The 17,247-nt window shown below is 36.3% G+C and overlaps 1 protein-coding gene across 1 annotated transcript in view; it reads right to left on the bottom strand.

Annotated features, from left to right (window-relative positions):
* The window catches only part of CFAP47 (cilia and flagella associated protein 47), a 356,049-nt gene that overhangs the window by 237,630 nt on the left and 101,172 nt on the right, over positions 1-17,247 (bottom strand). Inside the window, exons 32-34 of the mRNA XM_063457869.1 lie at positions 12,886-12,967; positions 4,017-4,148; positions 2,140-2,326 (exon numbers count right to left, since the gene is read on the bottom strand). Of these exons, the coding sequence (XP_063313939.1) occupies positions 2,140-2,326; positions 4,017-4,148; positions 12,886-12,967 (401 nt within the window). The remainder of the gene's footprint in view (positions 1-2,139; positions 2,327-4,016; positions 4,149-12,885; positions 12,968-17,247) is intronic.

Here is a 17,247-nt window from a genome sequence, read left to right as displayed (position 1 = left end):
CTGTTTGTGTGTAGTGTTTGTGTTTAAACGTACTGTCATTTTTGTGTACAGGGTTCTCATTTGAATGTAGTGGCGTTTTTGTGTGTAGTGTTGATGTTTGAATGCAAAAAATGTGTTTGTGTGTGATATTTAAATGTAGGCATGTGTTTACATAAACATATACATTGCCATGCACATATATAGATGCTCATTGCCACACACAGAAACAAATGCTAACACAAATGATATGCTTGTCAAACGAAAGCTACAAAGTGCCTTTGAAAAATAATTTTGATTCTTGATTGAGAACTTTAAAATATACACTGATGACTGGTGTTTTTGGATAAAACCTGCTAAAAATGAAACTAGAAAAAATCATGGGGTGCGTCAATAGTAGGAAATATATGATTAATGTAAATAGTGTGTGAGATCAAGAAGTGACATGTTCAGTGTCAATAATACAATTAAAGCATAAACACTAACCATACACCATTTGTTTGCCTTTTGGGGGGGGGGGGAGGTTTACGCCCCCTTTTAATTTCATTGGGTAACATGAGCCACCCTTTGGAAATCTTCATGTGATATTCCCCTTCGTTATTGTGCAGTCTTATGGATCAAGAACCAAGGTCCATTACGTTTGAAGGACAAAATTTAAACTTGTGAAAAATGTCAAGCCACTTTAAAAATATATATCATCATGTACCTGTGTTTTATTTCAGTGGCAAGATTTAGACAAAAGGAATTGGAAGAACACTCTCACTATCAATACAACTTAAGAGTATTTGATTGGCCTCATAGTCTTGCTGTGTATTTTTTTTTTCTCAAATCTCTTTAGTTTTGCTTTAAAAGAAAAATATTGTGCGTCTTCTGCACCATAAACTTCCTCCTTTCAAGAAACATCTTTTTTATAAGATATGTTTGTACGGTAAACTGTGTAGATGACCCAATGAGAGCCTAATTAGAACTACTGATTTTACTCCACCCCCACAGCCAATTACTGTACTCTTAATAACTGTACGTTATTTCAAAGCAATGCCAAGGTGAAGAGGACAAATAATAAGACGACAGTGATTGTTGATGTTAGCAACTAAGGTCACACTGATCTTTCACTGGCTAAGCGAGAACATACTCAGAGTACATCACATGTAATAAGGAAGTTGCATTGTAAAAATAATGGGTGTGGCTGAGGGGGTGGAGTTAAAAACTCTAATTCTTTTTTTAGCAAAACTAAATGTGGTGAATAATACAGCATGAATACAAAACCAAAATCTATAAAATGCACTTATGTTCCCAAAATGTGCCTGGAGTGACCTTCTAATAAGTAGGGAAAGAGGAGTTCAGTAGTGGTAGAAAATGTGTCTGCATTAAATATTACACAGCATAGAACAAATCATTGCATGAACACATTTTTTTCTACATGTCATATATTTTGACTGTTTGGATGGGAAAGAATACCTGCCAGCTAATGTCGGATGAATAAAAGCAGAGGAGATGGAAAGGAGAGATTTCATGCATGGAATGTTCCACTAAACACTAAAACACATTTCATCAGACTTCAAGCACAACATCGCTATCTAAATATGAACTGAAAATCTAATTCATCAGAATAATCCTCAATGAAACTGAGATCTCAAACATTTGCTTTTAGGTACTAATGTAAACATATGCCATATGTTAATGATTAGATCACTTCTTACAGAAAATCAACTAATCCTCACCTCCTGCAGCATCAAGTCGACCGATATCCATCAGAAAACAAGGTTACATTCCTTGGAAAGCTTTCTATGTTTGACATTAATTCAACATATTATTCTTGATTTGCCAATAAATGAAGCAACAGTTTGCCATGGTCCTCTGTGGACCTGATTTTAATGTCTCTGCACTTTCCATCAATGTTATAGTAAGATATTATGTTATAGAACTATATTTTACAAGGTATAATAATGGCATTTTTAAGAAAAAAGCTATACAGCCCCTTACTTTTTCAAGCAGCATCCAAGTACACTGGGGAGTCAGCCACCACAAGAATAATTAGATGTATATTCGCACTAACGTACCTAACTAGGGACTTATCTGGCAGCACATATCAGAAGAATGCTCTTATAACTTTTAAAAGACTGTGACACAAAAAAACCTACAACCCAGGGGATCTGCATTTACCTTTTTGACAATCCTTCCATGCTACTTTTCTCATCTTCTCGTAATTCACATTGAGCCAGGTAAGGAGAATTCTTTCTGACGTGGAGTATATGTTACTTGACAAAGGCTCAGAACTCATTTTAGGAATAAATTCAGTAACACGGTCAGTTATGCTCTTTCTTAGAGACACGCGTGCAAGAATCAATACCTTAAAGAAATATAAAATGAAAAAAAAACAAAACATTAAATTTTGCATACACAAGAATCAACTGAATAATTCCAGGGTGATTCCTGGTATTATAGGCAATTATACACAGTACGAATTGTTAGGATTTCATGGTGAACTTTTAATAAAAAAAAAAAAAAACAATGGAAAAAAAAACCTTTTAGTAGCTTGTTTGATTAAAGGGCATAGTATGATTTATTCAGAATATATTTTACATTGACATACTTTTCATTTGAAGTATCCAAATACTTAAAGGGACACTATAGTCACCAGAACAACTGCAGCTTAATGTAGTTGTTCTGGTGAGTATAATCATTGCCTTCAGGCATTTTCATGCAAACACTGCCTTTTCAGAGAAAAGACAGTGTTTACATTGCCCCTAGGGACACCTCCACTCCTCAGATGGCCACTGGAGGGGCTTCCTGGCTCAGGACTGCACAGTAAGTAGCCCTGCCATTCAGCGTCCCCACGCTCTGCATGGAGACGCTGAATTTTTTTTTTATTTAATGCATCTCTATGAGGAGGTCCTGATTGGCCAAAACAGCATTTGGCCCCGCCCGAATTTTTGCCAATCCAATGCTTTCCCTGTGGGAAAGCATTGGATTGACTAAAAATCAGCCATTTTGATTATGTCACAAATGGGGCAGAGCCAGCGCGGCGCTGGAATAAAGGTGAGTTTTATACTTTTACAGGGGGGCAAGCCACCTAAATGGTGGGTTAAAGACTATAGGATCAGGAATACATGTTTGAATATATGAAAGCTTTATGGACGTGTTGACACAGGTTGTCACTAATAAATTAAAAAGTATAATATCAATAAATAAAAACTTCAGTGACACAAAGCATTGCAGTTGCAATAAAGGATCTTGACCTTCAGCAGCATAGTATAACCACTAGAAACAAAACAGAGGATGCACTGGACAAAATATTGTTTAATAATAGCTTTTCGAAGAACAAATACATTGATTGAAGATTAAAAGAATACATTTAGATGAGAAATAGAGCAATGGATGAATGCATTAACTTATTTGAGCTTCCGAATACAAAAATGAAGTGAAGAATAAAAAGTAAAGAACAAAATCCTAGAAGTAAACTGTATACAGATGTAGATTCACAGCTGAAAAAAGAAACTGGAGCTAAGGAAGAATCAATGAAAACATTAACCTTTAGGTTGTGCTGCAATACAGTTCTAAGCAACTGACAGAACTTTTGAAACATTCTACACTATGCCTTTGGTTAGTAGACTATCAGGATTCAATAGAAATGTGTCTGACCACTAATTTCCAATTTTTGAGTATGGAAAAGGAAACTGTTCATATCACTACGCAACTAAAAGATGGTCCAAGGAGGAAGCCCACAGGATATTGTTTTGGTGGAATTTGCAGGATCAACAACAAAATGGCAAATAAAACCAATGCAAGCAACAACTATAGTAGTGACTTAACAACTAAATAGCAACACATGTGCTACTCGGTTTTCAGTTTAACACAATTTACTACTAGTAGAAAAACACTAAAGGTTTTTTATATATATTTTTTTTAAAACCTTATAAACTCCTACCACTTCCATTTGCATGAAAAAATATTAACAAAACATAAACAACTTTTAAAGAAATATTTAGCAAAATGTTTAGAATACAATTGTAGATTTTCATACATCGTTCGTTTCTTACCTTGTATATCTGTAGCAATACATCTGTCCATGCACGTTTACTCACAGAAAGAAATGCATTGGAGTCAATCTGCAGAAAATTGTTTTCTGCGTTACTCTTATTTCCGGTATTCTGCAAATCTTTAAACTGGATCTTAAAAAAAATAAAGAAAAAAAAACATCTTTAACAATGAGAACGCAATGCAGTATGGAATATTTTGGCATAAATAGAGGAATATACAGGCACAAATAGGAAAAACGCCAAGAAAACCAACAAACACATAAAAAGGAAACATTTAACAATAAGTTGTAATGAACTGAAAGCTTAATTGCAAATTTTAGGCTAAAATAGCCAAACTCCAAACTGTAATAACTTGTGGCCAATTTTGTCATTTGGCTTTGTTCATAGAATATGTACATTGTGACATTTGTTAGTTGATGTATGAAAAACACATCTATGTTCTGTGAATGTAACCATGCATTATAAAGCTATATAGTGAAAGGAATGAAAGGAGAGTCCATTTAAAGAGGTAACATAATATATATATATATAAATTCTAAAATGAGGGGAGGGTGGTTTAAATAGCAAATTATGGAGTGCTATTACTAAGCACCAACAGATAATAAGCACACATTTTCCTCTCCAGATTGACAATGACATTACTAAGTTAAATAGTTACATAGCTGAAAAGAGACTTGTGTTCATCAAGTTCTGCCTTTACATATGTTTTTTGTTGTTGATCCAAAAGAAGGCAAAGAATGACAGTCAGATATCTCCTTGGATCAAGTAGCTATTACCCCACTAATAAGAAATTATATCCCTGTATACTGTATTATGTTTTTTCAAGTATTTATCTAATTGCTGTTTAAACATCTGTACAGACTCTGATAAAACCACCTCTTCAGGCAGAAAATTCCACATCCGTATTGTTCTTACTATTAAAAAAACTTTTCTTTGCTTTAGACTAAATCTCCTTTCTTCCAGCCTAATTGCCTGACCTCGTGTCCTATATATAGCCCTGTCTCTGACATTGGCCTCAATGAATTTTTTTTTTGGATAAGCTTTTCAATTGACCACAATCTGTTAGAAGAAAAAAAAAAGCTTCAAATTATTTATGTAATAATGTCCTAAGACTTTAATGGTGGCTAATCTAAATAAAACAGTTGAAATATTTTTCTAAGAGAGTGTGATCTTTGGAATATTTCTAAAAATATAAAATCAAGGGCATTTGAGTCCGTAGCAAAAGGCTCTTGCCTCATAACCCCATGTTATCAACCACTAACCCAATGACAATGTGCCCTGTTTAAAACCATAATCCTGTACATACAACTCTACGTATGCTGATGCTGCTACCCAAAACCAGTCCCAAAAGACAGGATTATAAGCACACCTGTATTTTAGGACATCCAGGGTAGGATGCCCAATGCAAAGTAGATGGCATTAGAAATCTTAAAAAAATTAAAAATTAAAAATTAAATGACGACATGATTAGTTGCTCAGCTGTCAGTCATTAATAAAGCGGTAAACGGAAACTGCTGATATAATTAGGAAAAGCACAATATGTTTTTTTCTAGTACACACTAATCATTAACCCTTAAAAAGCAAATATATCAGATGTAATTTTTTTTGGGCAAACAAAAACTGAGGTGGAGCGGAGTGTCATTCCATCTTTCACTATGAACCACCCTCCACAGCTGGTGATATAATGATAAGGGCTGTGTGACATTGGAAAGAATGCCCAAAGAAAATAAAGCATAGAGTGAGTAGTGGAACAATAAGCACTGCAAGCAGAATGTTTTTTAAACACTCAATGAGCCGGAGTGGAGGGGAGGAGAGGGGAGGAGCAAGGGGAAAGGTGGGGGGAAATGTGGGAGGAGTGTAGGAGGTGTAAAGTGGAAAAGGGAGAGGGAAAAGACTATACTATAGAAAGCAGAATGAAATGAATTTCAATGTTCTTCAATTTCAAATATTTAGGCTCAAATGTTACAATTGGCTTGTTGATTGACCACATATAATTTATGTTTACTGAATATACGCTTTAGAAAAATAGTGATTGGATAAAGATCATGAGACATGATTGAAAAGGACTGTGGGTAGAATGGAAAGAGAAAAGATAAAGCCTCAGGATTATGACTTTAAAGCTAACATTGGCATATGTGGATACAGTAACAAATGACCAGAATTGTATTTCTTTCTTTATTTTGGTATCAACTAGTTTGTTTTTCAAAGAGGCGTGGAAGTTATAAATCTTTAAAGTGATTATTACACTAATATTTCCTTCATGACATGTCTTTCCTTTGGCAGATACAGGAGCAATACAAGCTGATTAAAATTGCTGTTCAAGTACCAGAAGATCTTGGATCCACCATATGGTTTGACTAATGGACACTGTTGTATGGGGCTGTGGGCTTCCAGGCCCACAATTGGAGATTGTGGATTACAGACCCTGGAAAATAAGCTGGGAAACAAGAGTCCAACGTATGTAATACAGCAATATACAAGCTGTGTTAAATTGACTGTGGAGAGTTATTACTTCTACTTTTAGTGACATTTATACAGATTAGTTGTGCTGCCATCTGTATGTTGATGTATTTATGTGCATAAGATTTAGAGGTGGCCACCAGCTTTGTTTTAATTTAATTAATTTTTTTTTTACCATGATGCACCATGAAAGTGAACATGGTTAAAGATTGGACTAGCATATCATGAGCGTTTTAAAAGAGCATCAGCACAACTCCTAAATGACAGAAAATTGGGCAGTACGGTTGCAGGGGCATACACTCCTATTCTGCTTCATTAAGCTAAAGGTGTTTTAGTGCTTATTTTTTCCAGCCACTGAAAAAATGTTTTGACAGTAGTCGAAAATTTAGCACAACAAAATGGAGGACTTTTGCACTTGTTTTTACATACATTCATTCATTGGAAGCGGCAAATTTGTGAACCAATATGGAACACAAAATAAAAAAAAATAAAGGTGCAATAAGGAATATATTGGTGCAAATAGAATAAGGGCCAGAAAACCACATAAAAAGTAAGCATGATGTTGATAACTGGTAGCTTGAATCCTGAATGTGAAGCCCTGTAGCCCAGGATGCAGGTTGTCTTTATGGGCAGGTGGGGAGATCAAAGAGTTCCCTCACCAGCCTGTTGCACGCACTGTAGGCTGGTAGGGAAAGCCCAGATAGCCTCTACTCTTTTTCTCTGGAAAGTGCAGACCTGCTATATTGCAAACATGTGGTCCAGGAGAGTTGCTGCAGGTTACCATTGCAACACTCTGATACTACCACAATCTGAGTTCACAAGGGCCATCCAAAGATGTCTTCGTTGGGCAGGTAGTCAAAACAGAGGCTCTCCACACTTGGCCATTAGGGATCATCATACGAGGGTGAGGTGGAAATAAACTGTATTTTATTTTGAAAAAAAGTTATAATATATTTTAAACAAACTTAAAGCAGCACTGCCATGACTGCATCTTATTTGTTTTTTTTGGACTGAAATTTCGGCTATTCATCCATTCGTCCGAAAGACGAATGAACAAATAGAAATTATAACAAATAGAAAGAAGACCAAATTACAATTCGCTCTTCGTTTGTTTTGTTTATTACAAGGAGGGAGCTACTTGCTCCCTCCTAAATTCACCCATTCCTCCCTTCACTCTATGGGGGGTCAATATTACCCTCATATTAGTATAAGGGAGGTTACATTCTCCCTCCTGCCCCTAATCACTGTATTTTTATGTAGGTCACCAATTTATTTTGGGGGTTAAGCCGGGTATTTTATGACCCTCGCAGCACTCCTGAGAATGATGCTTTTTTTACACAATCACCTTTACTAATCCAAAAATCTTCAATTTTTAGTGTTTTTTAAAACAATTATATCCATGTAATTATAAATGTGTGTCCATCACAACTGAACACATATTTTTAATTATGAAGAAATTATAATTATGAAGAAATTAATAAAGGGTAGTCTGGCAGATGACCCAGGGATTGGTGGACATCATAAAAAGAATACAAGACTGTTTATATTATGTCAGCTGTACAGGATTAATAATGTTGTGGGGCTGATTTTCATAGTTCAGTACTACTACTACATGAATGGACGTTCTAATGCTAAATTATTGGCGTGAAGAGGTGTCAGCTTGGTTAGAAAACTGATTTATAGGTGAGACTTAATCTCATCTGTGCTAACCATGCTGATTCTTTTGTGGGTGAAATCAAGCAAATCCAATCTAGTGGACAGTTTTCCAAAGCATAAAGGCTATAAAATTAGTAAAGGGAGCACTATTCTATTCAAGTCTAATCTATGCTGATGCCTAAAATGTTGTGAGCCGATATCCATGAAGGTGCTGCTGAGATGTCCAAAAAGTATACATGATACACAGTGCCTTGCAAAAGTATTCACCCCCCTTGGCATTTTTCGTGTTTTGTTGCTTCACAACCTGGAATTAACCTGGCTTGTTTGAGGATTTGCATCATTTAATTTACAGAACATGCCCACAACTTTGAAGATTTTTTTTTTTTTATTATTATTATTGTGAAGCAAACAACAAATAGGACAAAATAACAGAAAAAAGTCAATGGGCATAACTATTCACCCCCCTAAAGTCAATATTTTGTAGAGCCACCTTTTGCGGCAATCACAGCTCCAAGTCACTTTGGATAAGTTCCTATGAGCTTGCCACATCTGACCACTGGGATTTTTGCCCATTCCTCCTTGCAAAACTGATCCAGCTCCTTCAAGTTGGATGGTTTGCACTTGTGAACAGAAATCTTTAAGTCTGACCACAGATTTTTTTTATTGGATTGAGTTCTGGGCTTTGACTAGGCCATGCCAACACATTTACATGTTTCCCCTTAAACCACTCAAGTGTTGCTTTAGCAGTGTGTGTTGGGGTCATTGTCCTGCTAGAAGGTGAACCTCCGTCCTAGCCTCAAATCACACACAGAGTGGTATAGGTTTTGCTCAAGAATATTTAGCACCATCCATCTTTCCCTCAACTCTTACCAGTTTCCCAGTCCCGGCTGCTGAAAAACATCCCCACAGCATGATGCTGCCACCACCATGTTTAACTGTGGGGATGGTGTTCTTTGGGTCCTGTGATGTGTTGGGTTTGCGCCAGACATAGCGTTTTCTTTTATGGCCGAAAAGTTAAATTTTAGTCTCATCAGACCAGAGCACCTTCCTCCATACATTTTGGGCGTCTCCCACATGCCTATTCGCAATCTCAAAGCATGCCATTTTATTTTTTGCTGAAAGTAATGGTTTTCTTCTGGCCACTCTGCCATAAAGCCCAACTCTATGGAGCATACGGCTAATAGTCGTCCTATATACTGATACTCCAGTCTCTGCTGTGGAACTATGCAGCTCCTCCAGGGTTACCTTAGGTCTCTGTGCTGCCTCTCTGATTAATGCCCTCCTTCCCCAGTCCATGAGTTTTGGTGGGCGGCCATCTCTTGGCAGGTTTGCTGTTGTGCCATGTTATTTCCATTTGGTTATGATAGATTTGATGGTGCTCCTGGGGATCATCAAAGCTTTGGATGTTTTTTTTATAACCTAACGCTGACTTGTACTTCTCAACAACATTGTCCCTTACTTGTTTTGATAGTTCCTTGGTCTTCTTGGCAGTGTTTGGTTAGTGGTGCCTCTTGCTTAGGTGTTGCAGCCTCTGGGGCCTTTCAAAAAAGGTGTGTATATGTAATGACAGATCATGTGACACTTAGATTGCACACAGGTGGACATCATTTCACTAATTATGTGACTTCTGAAGGTAATTGTTTGCACCAGTGCTTTTTTTTTATGGGCTTCATAACAAAGGGGGTGAATACATACGCACGTGCCAATTTTCTGTTTTCTATTTCTAAAAAATAGTTTCATGTATAAATTTTTCTCATTTCACTTCGCCAACTTAGACTATTGTGTTCTGATCCATCACATGAAATTCAGATTAATAAAACATTGAACTTAAGGCTGCAATGTAACAAAATAGGTAAAAAGTCAAGGGGGGTGAATACTTTAGCAAGGCACTGTAGGTGAGTATAGAACAGTCTACATATAAAAGTTATGGATCTATCAATGCATAAAAAAAAAACTAAAATGTAAAAAAACAACAACAAAAAACTGTGTTTTAGATAAACCATGGCCTATGTAATACTTCACTTGCCAACAATATAAAAGTTCTACAGTTTGCCTATGTCATATTCTACTACTACATGTATAGCAAAACGAAGGGGAAGAACTGTTGGCACCAATAACAGGATAATTGTTCGGAGTGTGAAGTGCTGTGCTGCTATTTATGTTATTGCTTGTTGGCACACTCTGGATGAGTTACTCATTTTGACTCAATTCGAATGCCTACTAATATGAATGTTCATTCACATTACTTTATGTCAAACATACCGTCAACAGCTATTACAATGTAACCCCGTTCAAAAGGATCAAATAAATCATAGATCTCAAATTAGACTAAATTTGCAGGATTTAAAATGTAAAATGTGATCTTCCTTTTTATCTAAGAAAAAACAACTGTATGTACAAATAAAACAAATCACTAATTATTTTACACTGGCTTAATTATGGCAGCAGCATAATGTTTAGTAAAAAAAAAGGTAAATTATCAATCAGCACAGTTATTGTCCTTGCTTAGGGAAATTTTTGAGGCAAAGAAAGATTTCCCCGTCAGCTATAATTAAACGTAAATAAATATTTCTCAGTAATTAGTTACTTTCCAACACTGACTGTCAGGTTTTATGCATTTGCAAAGCCTAGTTTATTTGTTAGATTTGAAACTCTGAGGAATATATCAAATGAACTGCGAGGAAATGTAAAGTTGCATATTTGGCTGGATTTGCATAGAGAGACAGGAATATGGTTCCAAGGGTGGGAACTTGGGGTGGGAGTTTTGATTTTGGCTCAAGCCCCAGGCACTTCTGAAAGCTTAAAACACCATTGCACCTTCAAAGAAGAAGATCTTGAAAGTTATTGTATATCTCTGTATTTAGTTCCTGATTTCTACTTTTTAAGTGTTTTAAATCTTCTTTAATTGATTTCACAAAGATAAGTAACTTTCCCACGCAGGACAATAGCCAACATTTCTGATTTCAAAAAAGACATAAGAGAGGGTTGCACATAATCATACAAATCACAGGGTGCTAACTGAGCATGGGTCAGCATACCCCATCAATCAAACTTTAAAAGAAAAAATCTCAGCCACTCACTGTGATAACTTCAAGCAGATTTAATGGATACGGCAGCGTTTTGACCTGTACCCAGGTCTTTTTGAAGCTTGACAAAAACCTGGGTACAGGTCGAAACGTTGCCGTATCCATTAACTCTACTCGAAGTTATCACAGTGACTGCCTTAGATTTTTTTATTTTTTTTTAAAGAAAAGTTCAGACACATGATATAAGACATCAAATTATTCTTTATATAAGCAAACTCCATGTGTGATTTAAATGATCTGCTAAGGACAATCATAGGGTGAGGTACACATGCTTATGGTGAGCCTACTTGCCTACTGGTAAGGTGTGGTTGTTGTTTTGACAAATGATGTAGCAAATGTTTCTGTGCTTTACCATCTTTGCCAACTGTCCATTTTTTGTATGGTTTGTCCCATGTTTTGGGCTCTCATATACCTGACAACTAGGGGTGTTTGTGCTATGCTGTCAGCAAGATTCATCTTCACTTCCTTCCAGCACACAGAGAGCTATGCAGGGAGGTAGAGACAGCAGGCAGAAAAGTTATTGTCTGCATTAATTTAGCACCAAAGGTGTGTGTACCTTGCTATGTCAGTGAAACAGTTTTCTTATGTCAGGATGTCACTGTCAAAATAATAAAATATGTGTATTATGGGCTTATCCAGCATTTTGATGATTGTGAAGCATTTCTTGGCAAGCCAACCTAATTTCCGACATGGGGCGGTGCATTAAAGGTTTGTATGTATCCGTGTATGTATCTGTCAGTATATTAGCATAAGTTTATAAGCATGCTTTTTTTGTAATAGTGTTAGCGTATGTGTTTAACAATCTGTTTGTGTATGTATTTAATAGTGTTTATGCGTTACAGCATGTGTATGAGAAAAAGTATGTGTGAGTCAGTGAGTGTGTGTGCAGAGTAGTTAAAAAAAAAGCACTATATAATTATGATAATGTCATACAGTCAACATTTGAGATATTTCTCTCCCATTAGCGAACATTAAAGTAACGAGGCCGAAACATTGACTGCATTTGCATAAAATAAAGCAGTTTGGTTTGGTTTCAGTACAAATTTACATTGGAGAAGTGAAAGAGAACACTTGTCTGTTACAAGATGTGCCAGAAATAGTGATAAATCCATTGTGTTGACTATTCAAAAATGACGGTTAGGGCACAAAAAAAGAATAATCAACAAATTAATTTTTTTATTTTGAAAAATCTCCCCGGAAGTGTCTCTAGAATCTTTGGAAGAAGATTTATTGGCAATCAGCCAGTAAAAAAGTGACAATGCTTGAGACCAGTCGGTAATTAGTAGCTGCTAGTATGAGCCGTAAGAATTGAGGGTGTCTGAGCCGTTACTGTGCCATGAAGAAGGCACATATTAGGAGGATTTTAGTTATTTATTTTTTTCATTTTGGTCATCACTGATAGCACAGAGTAAATATGTTTAGATCTAAAGCAAATCAAAAAATGTTGATCTGTTACAATGAAATGTACTGCTTAATGTTGGTTAAAATATAATGTACTGTATAGATAGAGCCTACAAAAGAAGATGTGATCCAAAACATATTAACATTTACTGAAAATATATTTACAACCCACAAGGTTAATGAAGCATACTGAGTGCAGTTATGTGATTTTATGAGTATCAATATAAAATGACAGCATTACAGTCTCCAGAAGCAGCATATTATACCTGTACTTGCATCCATCTTTCGTAGTCGAGTGGTTCTAGTAAGAATTCTGGTTTGATATGAGGAAGAAATGCTCCTTGGTTTCTGTGTGAACAATATACATAGAACTGGTTAAAAGGGTATTTACTAATAATACTAAAATGGAGAGTATGCAATTGGACCTCCAAAACGTTGCTAGTAACATGTTAGCTGTTATAATAATATGGAATGAAAATTAAACATTGCGTTTGGTTATTCCTTTTGGAACCATGAATCATAAGAAATGTGTCACAGAAGACAAAATAGGAAATTAGTAGATGACTTAATAATGTCAGCTACTAGATTTCACCTATATGTTATTTTCCTCATTAGTTCCAAATGGGATGAGCATACAGTCCTTGCCAATTCTAAAAGATTTTTCCCATATAGTTTAATCTATATGGTGTGCTTGATCTATTTTAAGGTAGTATTAAATAGGGACGAGATCTCAGGGAGAAGGACATGGAAATCAAACAGTACGCATGTAGATCTGTATTACCATATACTAAAATGACAGAGCCACTCTGGTTATTGAAAGAATATGAGACATTTGGGGTCTCATTTGTTTTGGTAGTCAATACAAAAAATACAGACCTTCCTTTAAGGACTAATATGATTCTGTTATGATTCATGGTGGTTTAATGTGGCTGGGCAGATACAATACCTTACAATGTGGCTACCTGATAGTATATTCTAATATTGGGAAGACCCAGACCACCACTCATGGTGGTCACTCTTGCCTTCTTACTCTGCATATAAAGTTATATATGCTTTGCTGTAACTTTCTGAGCAATGTCTGAAACATAAGGGTTCTAAAAAGATTTTGAAGTTTATGGGGGAAAAAAATTACTGTCCCTTTGCAGATTAACAAATATATGTACTTTGGTTTTTTAGTTTTGTAAATAAGTCTGTATTTCTTCATTTAATTTGGCAAAGTTTTGCACAAATATATCTGCCATGTTGCTTGTATCTTTTATTCAAAAGGCGGTGAGGAAGTCAGATCTCCAACCAAAAAATAATTTTGGAACATAAAAGAACAGGATATCTTCCTCCAATCCAAACACCAATGTGAGTATTGAATATATTTAACTTGCAATAAAAATACTTGTAACTAAGTTTGTAACATTAAAACAGATGGCATGATAATAATATGCTTGGCTGAGTGGTAACCAGGAGATCCTCTGCAAAGGGATTTAAAGGGTTAATCACCAAGGTGCAAATTGCCATTGTCATCCAACACAATTCCATTTCCCTTGTTTGACTTTAAATTTGAAATTCAATTCACTCTGAACTGACTGCAATTTTCATTTTACTGATTATCCCCTGAATGTTTGACCAAAATAAATAGCTCAGGAATCTTTGGGTCAATTTACATTGTAGATGCCAATGGCAATAGAGCCAAAACATAAAAGAGGGGAATCTATATGGCCTGCTTTTATTCTGAAGCAAACTAAACAGTTATACTTCAGGGAGCAATTGATATACATAAAGTGGAACAAAAAATGCAAAAACATCTTAGATGACAAGTTTACTTAAATGGTGGGTGTCGGGGGAGTAGAAAGCTAAGAGAAATAAGGCAAGTTAACATTCTCCCTCATTGGTGTTCCCATGTTGCTCTAATTCTACAATTCTTTCACAATATTAAAATACATACCAGATGTGTACTCAGTGTCAAAGCAATTCCTATGTGAATCTCAATCTAAAGGTTTTTGTTTTTTTAAATTCCAGTGACTTAACCTGACTTGCCCAGTAACAGTAAATATCTAATGAGAGACATTTCTCATATAACCTGGCTCAATAAGTGATACTAACAAGAGAAAATATTAAGTTGCCAGGCAGGTTAGTTAGAGTGCAGGGGGCTGTGTCAATTTTTGTTTCTTTTAGCATTGAAATGTTAATAGGACTGAAGTGGAGTACATTAATCCCAGTGACCTTTTGAATAAGATTTAATTCCATTAATTGTCCCCATAGTTGCGTAAAGGTGTAATTTTAGAGCTAGTGTATGTTTTTTTTTTATGGTGGTACTATGTCTTAAAGAGTAATATTGAACTGCTCAACCAGATAATTCAATTGACAAGGATTTTTTCACCTAACAACAACAGCAACAACTCCTTAAAGGGACACTGTAGCTCATTGAAGTGGTCTGGGTGCTGTGTCCCTATTGCACTTAGTGCTACAATGTAAAACATTGCAGTTCCAGAGAATTGCAATGCTTACATTGCAGCTCTAAGTCTGCCCACAGTGACTGTCTACTAGAATAATAGCATTGAATTGAGCATTGAATAGCCATGCATGCACATTAGCTCTCCATTAGGGAGCGTCGGCAGAGCTTGACCCAGCGCTGAGGGACATCAGGGCTGGATTTGGGCAAGTAGCTGAAGGGATTTTAACCCCTTCAGCACCGCGGGAGGGGGGCACCTTTTAAACCTATACTGCCAGGAAAACTGCTTTGTCTTCCTGGCACTATAGGATCCCTTTAAAGGACCACTATAGTGCCAGGAAAACATACTCATTTTCCTGGCTCTATAGGGTCCTTGGGTCCCCCTCACCCTCAAAGTTCCCTCCCGCCGGGCTCTAGGGTGAGGAAGGGGTTAATCCCTTACCTTTTTTCCAGCGCCGGGATCCCTCGGTGCTGGGGACTCTCCTCCTCCTCTCCCGTCATTGGCTGAATGCGCATGCGCAGCAAGAGCACCGAGCGCATTCAGCCAGTCTCATAGGAAAGCACTCTCAATGCTTTCCTATGGACGCTGGCATCTTCTCACTGTATAAATCACAGTGAGAAGCGCGGAAGCGCCTCTAGCGGCTGTCAATGAGACAGCCACTAGAGGCTGGATTAACCCTAATGTAAACATAGCAGTTTTAGAGCAGGCAGGGTTAATCCTAGATGGACCTGGCACCCAGACCACTTTATTAAGCTTGTGAATGAATCAATTTGAATCACCTGTAACTTGCTCCATTTTACATTTTAAAAATCACAATCCAGTTCAGTACATGGAAGGAGAAACAGAACTATTGCTTCAGTTTTTTTTCTCCTTTTTCAGTACTATCTTTATGCTGACCGGCAGATGTAAAGAGCAAGTTTATAACAATGGAGCCAATATGGAGCTGTTCAGTTCCAGTATAGAGGTAAATACAGCTACGTGAATTTCTACATTTATTAAATATGTGATAACTAGCTATAACATTAACTATCCTAGGAAATCAGTTCCCATTTAATGTTATTCCCCTCCACAGTTAGGACAGCAAGTCTTCATTAAAAGCAAGTACGAAGACACATAAATTTGCATATATACAACCTGCAAGTACACACTGCTACCTCTAACATCCCAGAATTAATTACAGAAAATCTTTGATCCATAAGTGTGGATGATGAATACATGTTTAAATTGTAACCGAGCAAATGGCACGGTGACATGTAGTGGGATTATGCATTTACTAGTGCTGATATTCATTGTGGAAAAATAGCACACGTATGTAAAAACATATATACATCAATTTCAGATATATTACAAAATCTCTTTAAATGAGCTTTGAATGACAAAACTGATTACGCAAAACATATTTGCTGTTGAAGAAAGACTGTTCTTTTTCTCAAAACATCTCCGCGATAATTCATCATACATTAAAGGTTCAATTAATGTTTATTGCTTGTACCGCCTGCTTAATTTATGTCAATTAGCTCTTATAATTGATCTACCCACGTTTTTCATTGAGTACCAGGCTAACTTGTCCACTTTAATTAATTTTTCAAAACTTTAATGATTGCTGTCAACACAAACACCAACATATAACCCACAAAGTGTGGGAATGGTTGATATTCATCACACAGCCAGACAGATACACACAGAGGCTTGTCTGTGACAGTGAGAGCGAAAGAGTGAGATCTGTACAACAGACATTTTGTAGATTATGTCACAATTCATAAATAAAAACAATTGTGATCTAAAAAAAAATCTGTTAGATATAGAGTAGATTTATTTAACATATGTTTTTCTATCTTGTGTTAATATATTTTTTTTAAATAATTGGAAAGGTTGTTTTTTGTGTTTGGTGAAACTCTACAGAAATCAATGTCATGTTTCGGTTTTTTTTAATAGCGTGCCTTCAAATGGTCCTGAATTAACTGTCACAACAGCCCCAGACTGTTTTATGTTAAATACTAGAAACAAGTCCTTAAAAAAGCACTTTATAAATAATAATTAGAGTATAACTGTTGCTTGCTGTGTGACTCTACCTCAAGGCATTTCTACCCTTATCAGAATGATTTACTAATGCTCTATATATGGGCAGCCCTAGAGGATTGCCGCCCAGGAGAAGTGGAAGTCTGAGAGCAGGACTTGTTGCAA

The sequence above is a fragment of the Pelobates fuscus genome, chromosome 1, assembly GCF_036172605.1.
Source record: "Pelobates fuscus isolate aPelFus1 chromosome 1, aPelFus1.pri, whole genome shotgun sequence".
Lineage (NCBI taxonomy): Eukaryota > Metazoa > Chordata > Amphibia > Anura > Pelobatidae > Pelobates > Pelobates fuscus.
Note: the sequence above shows the minus strand (reverse complement) of the source record. Positions and strands in the feature narration are given on the sequence as shown.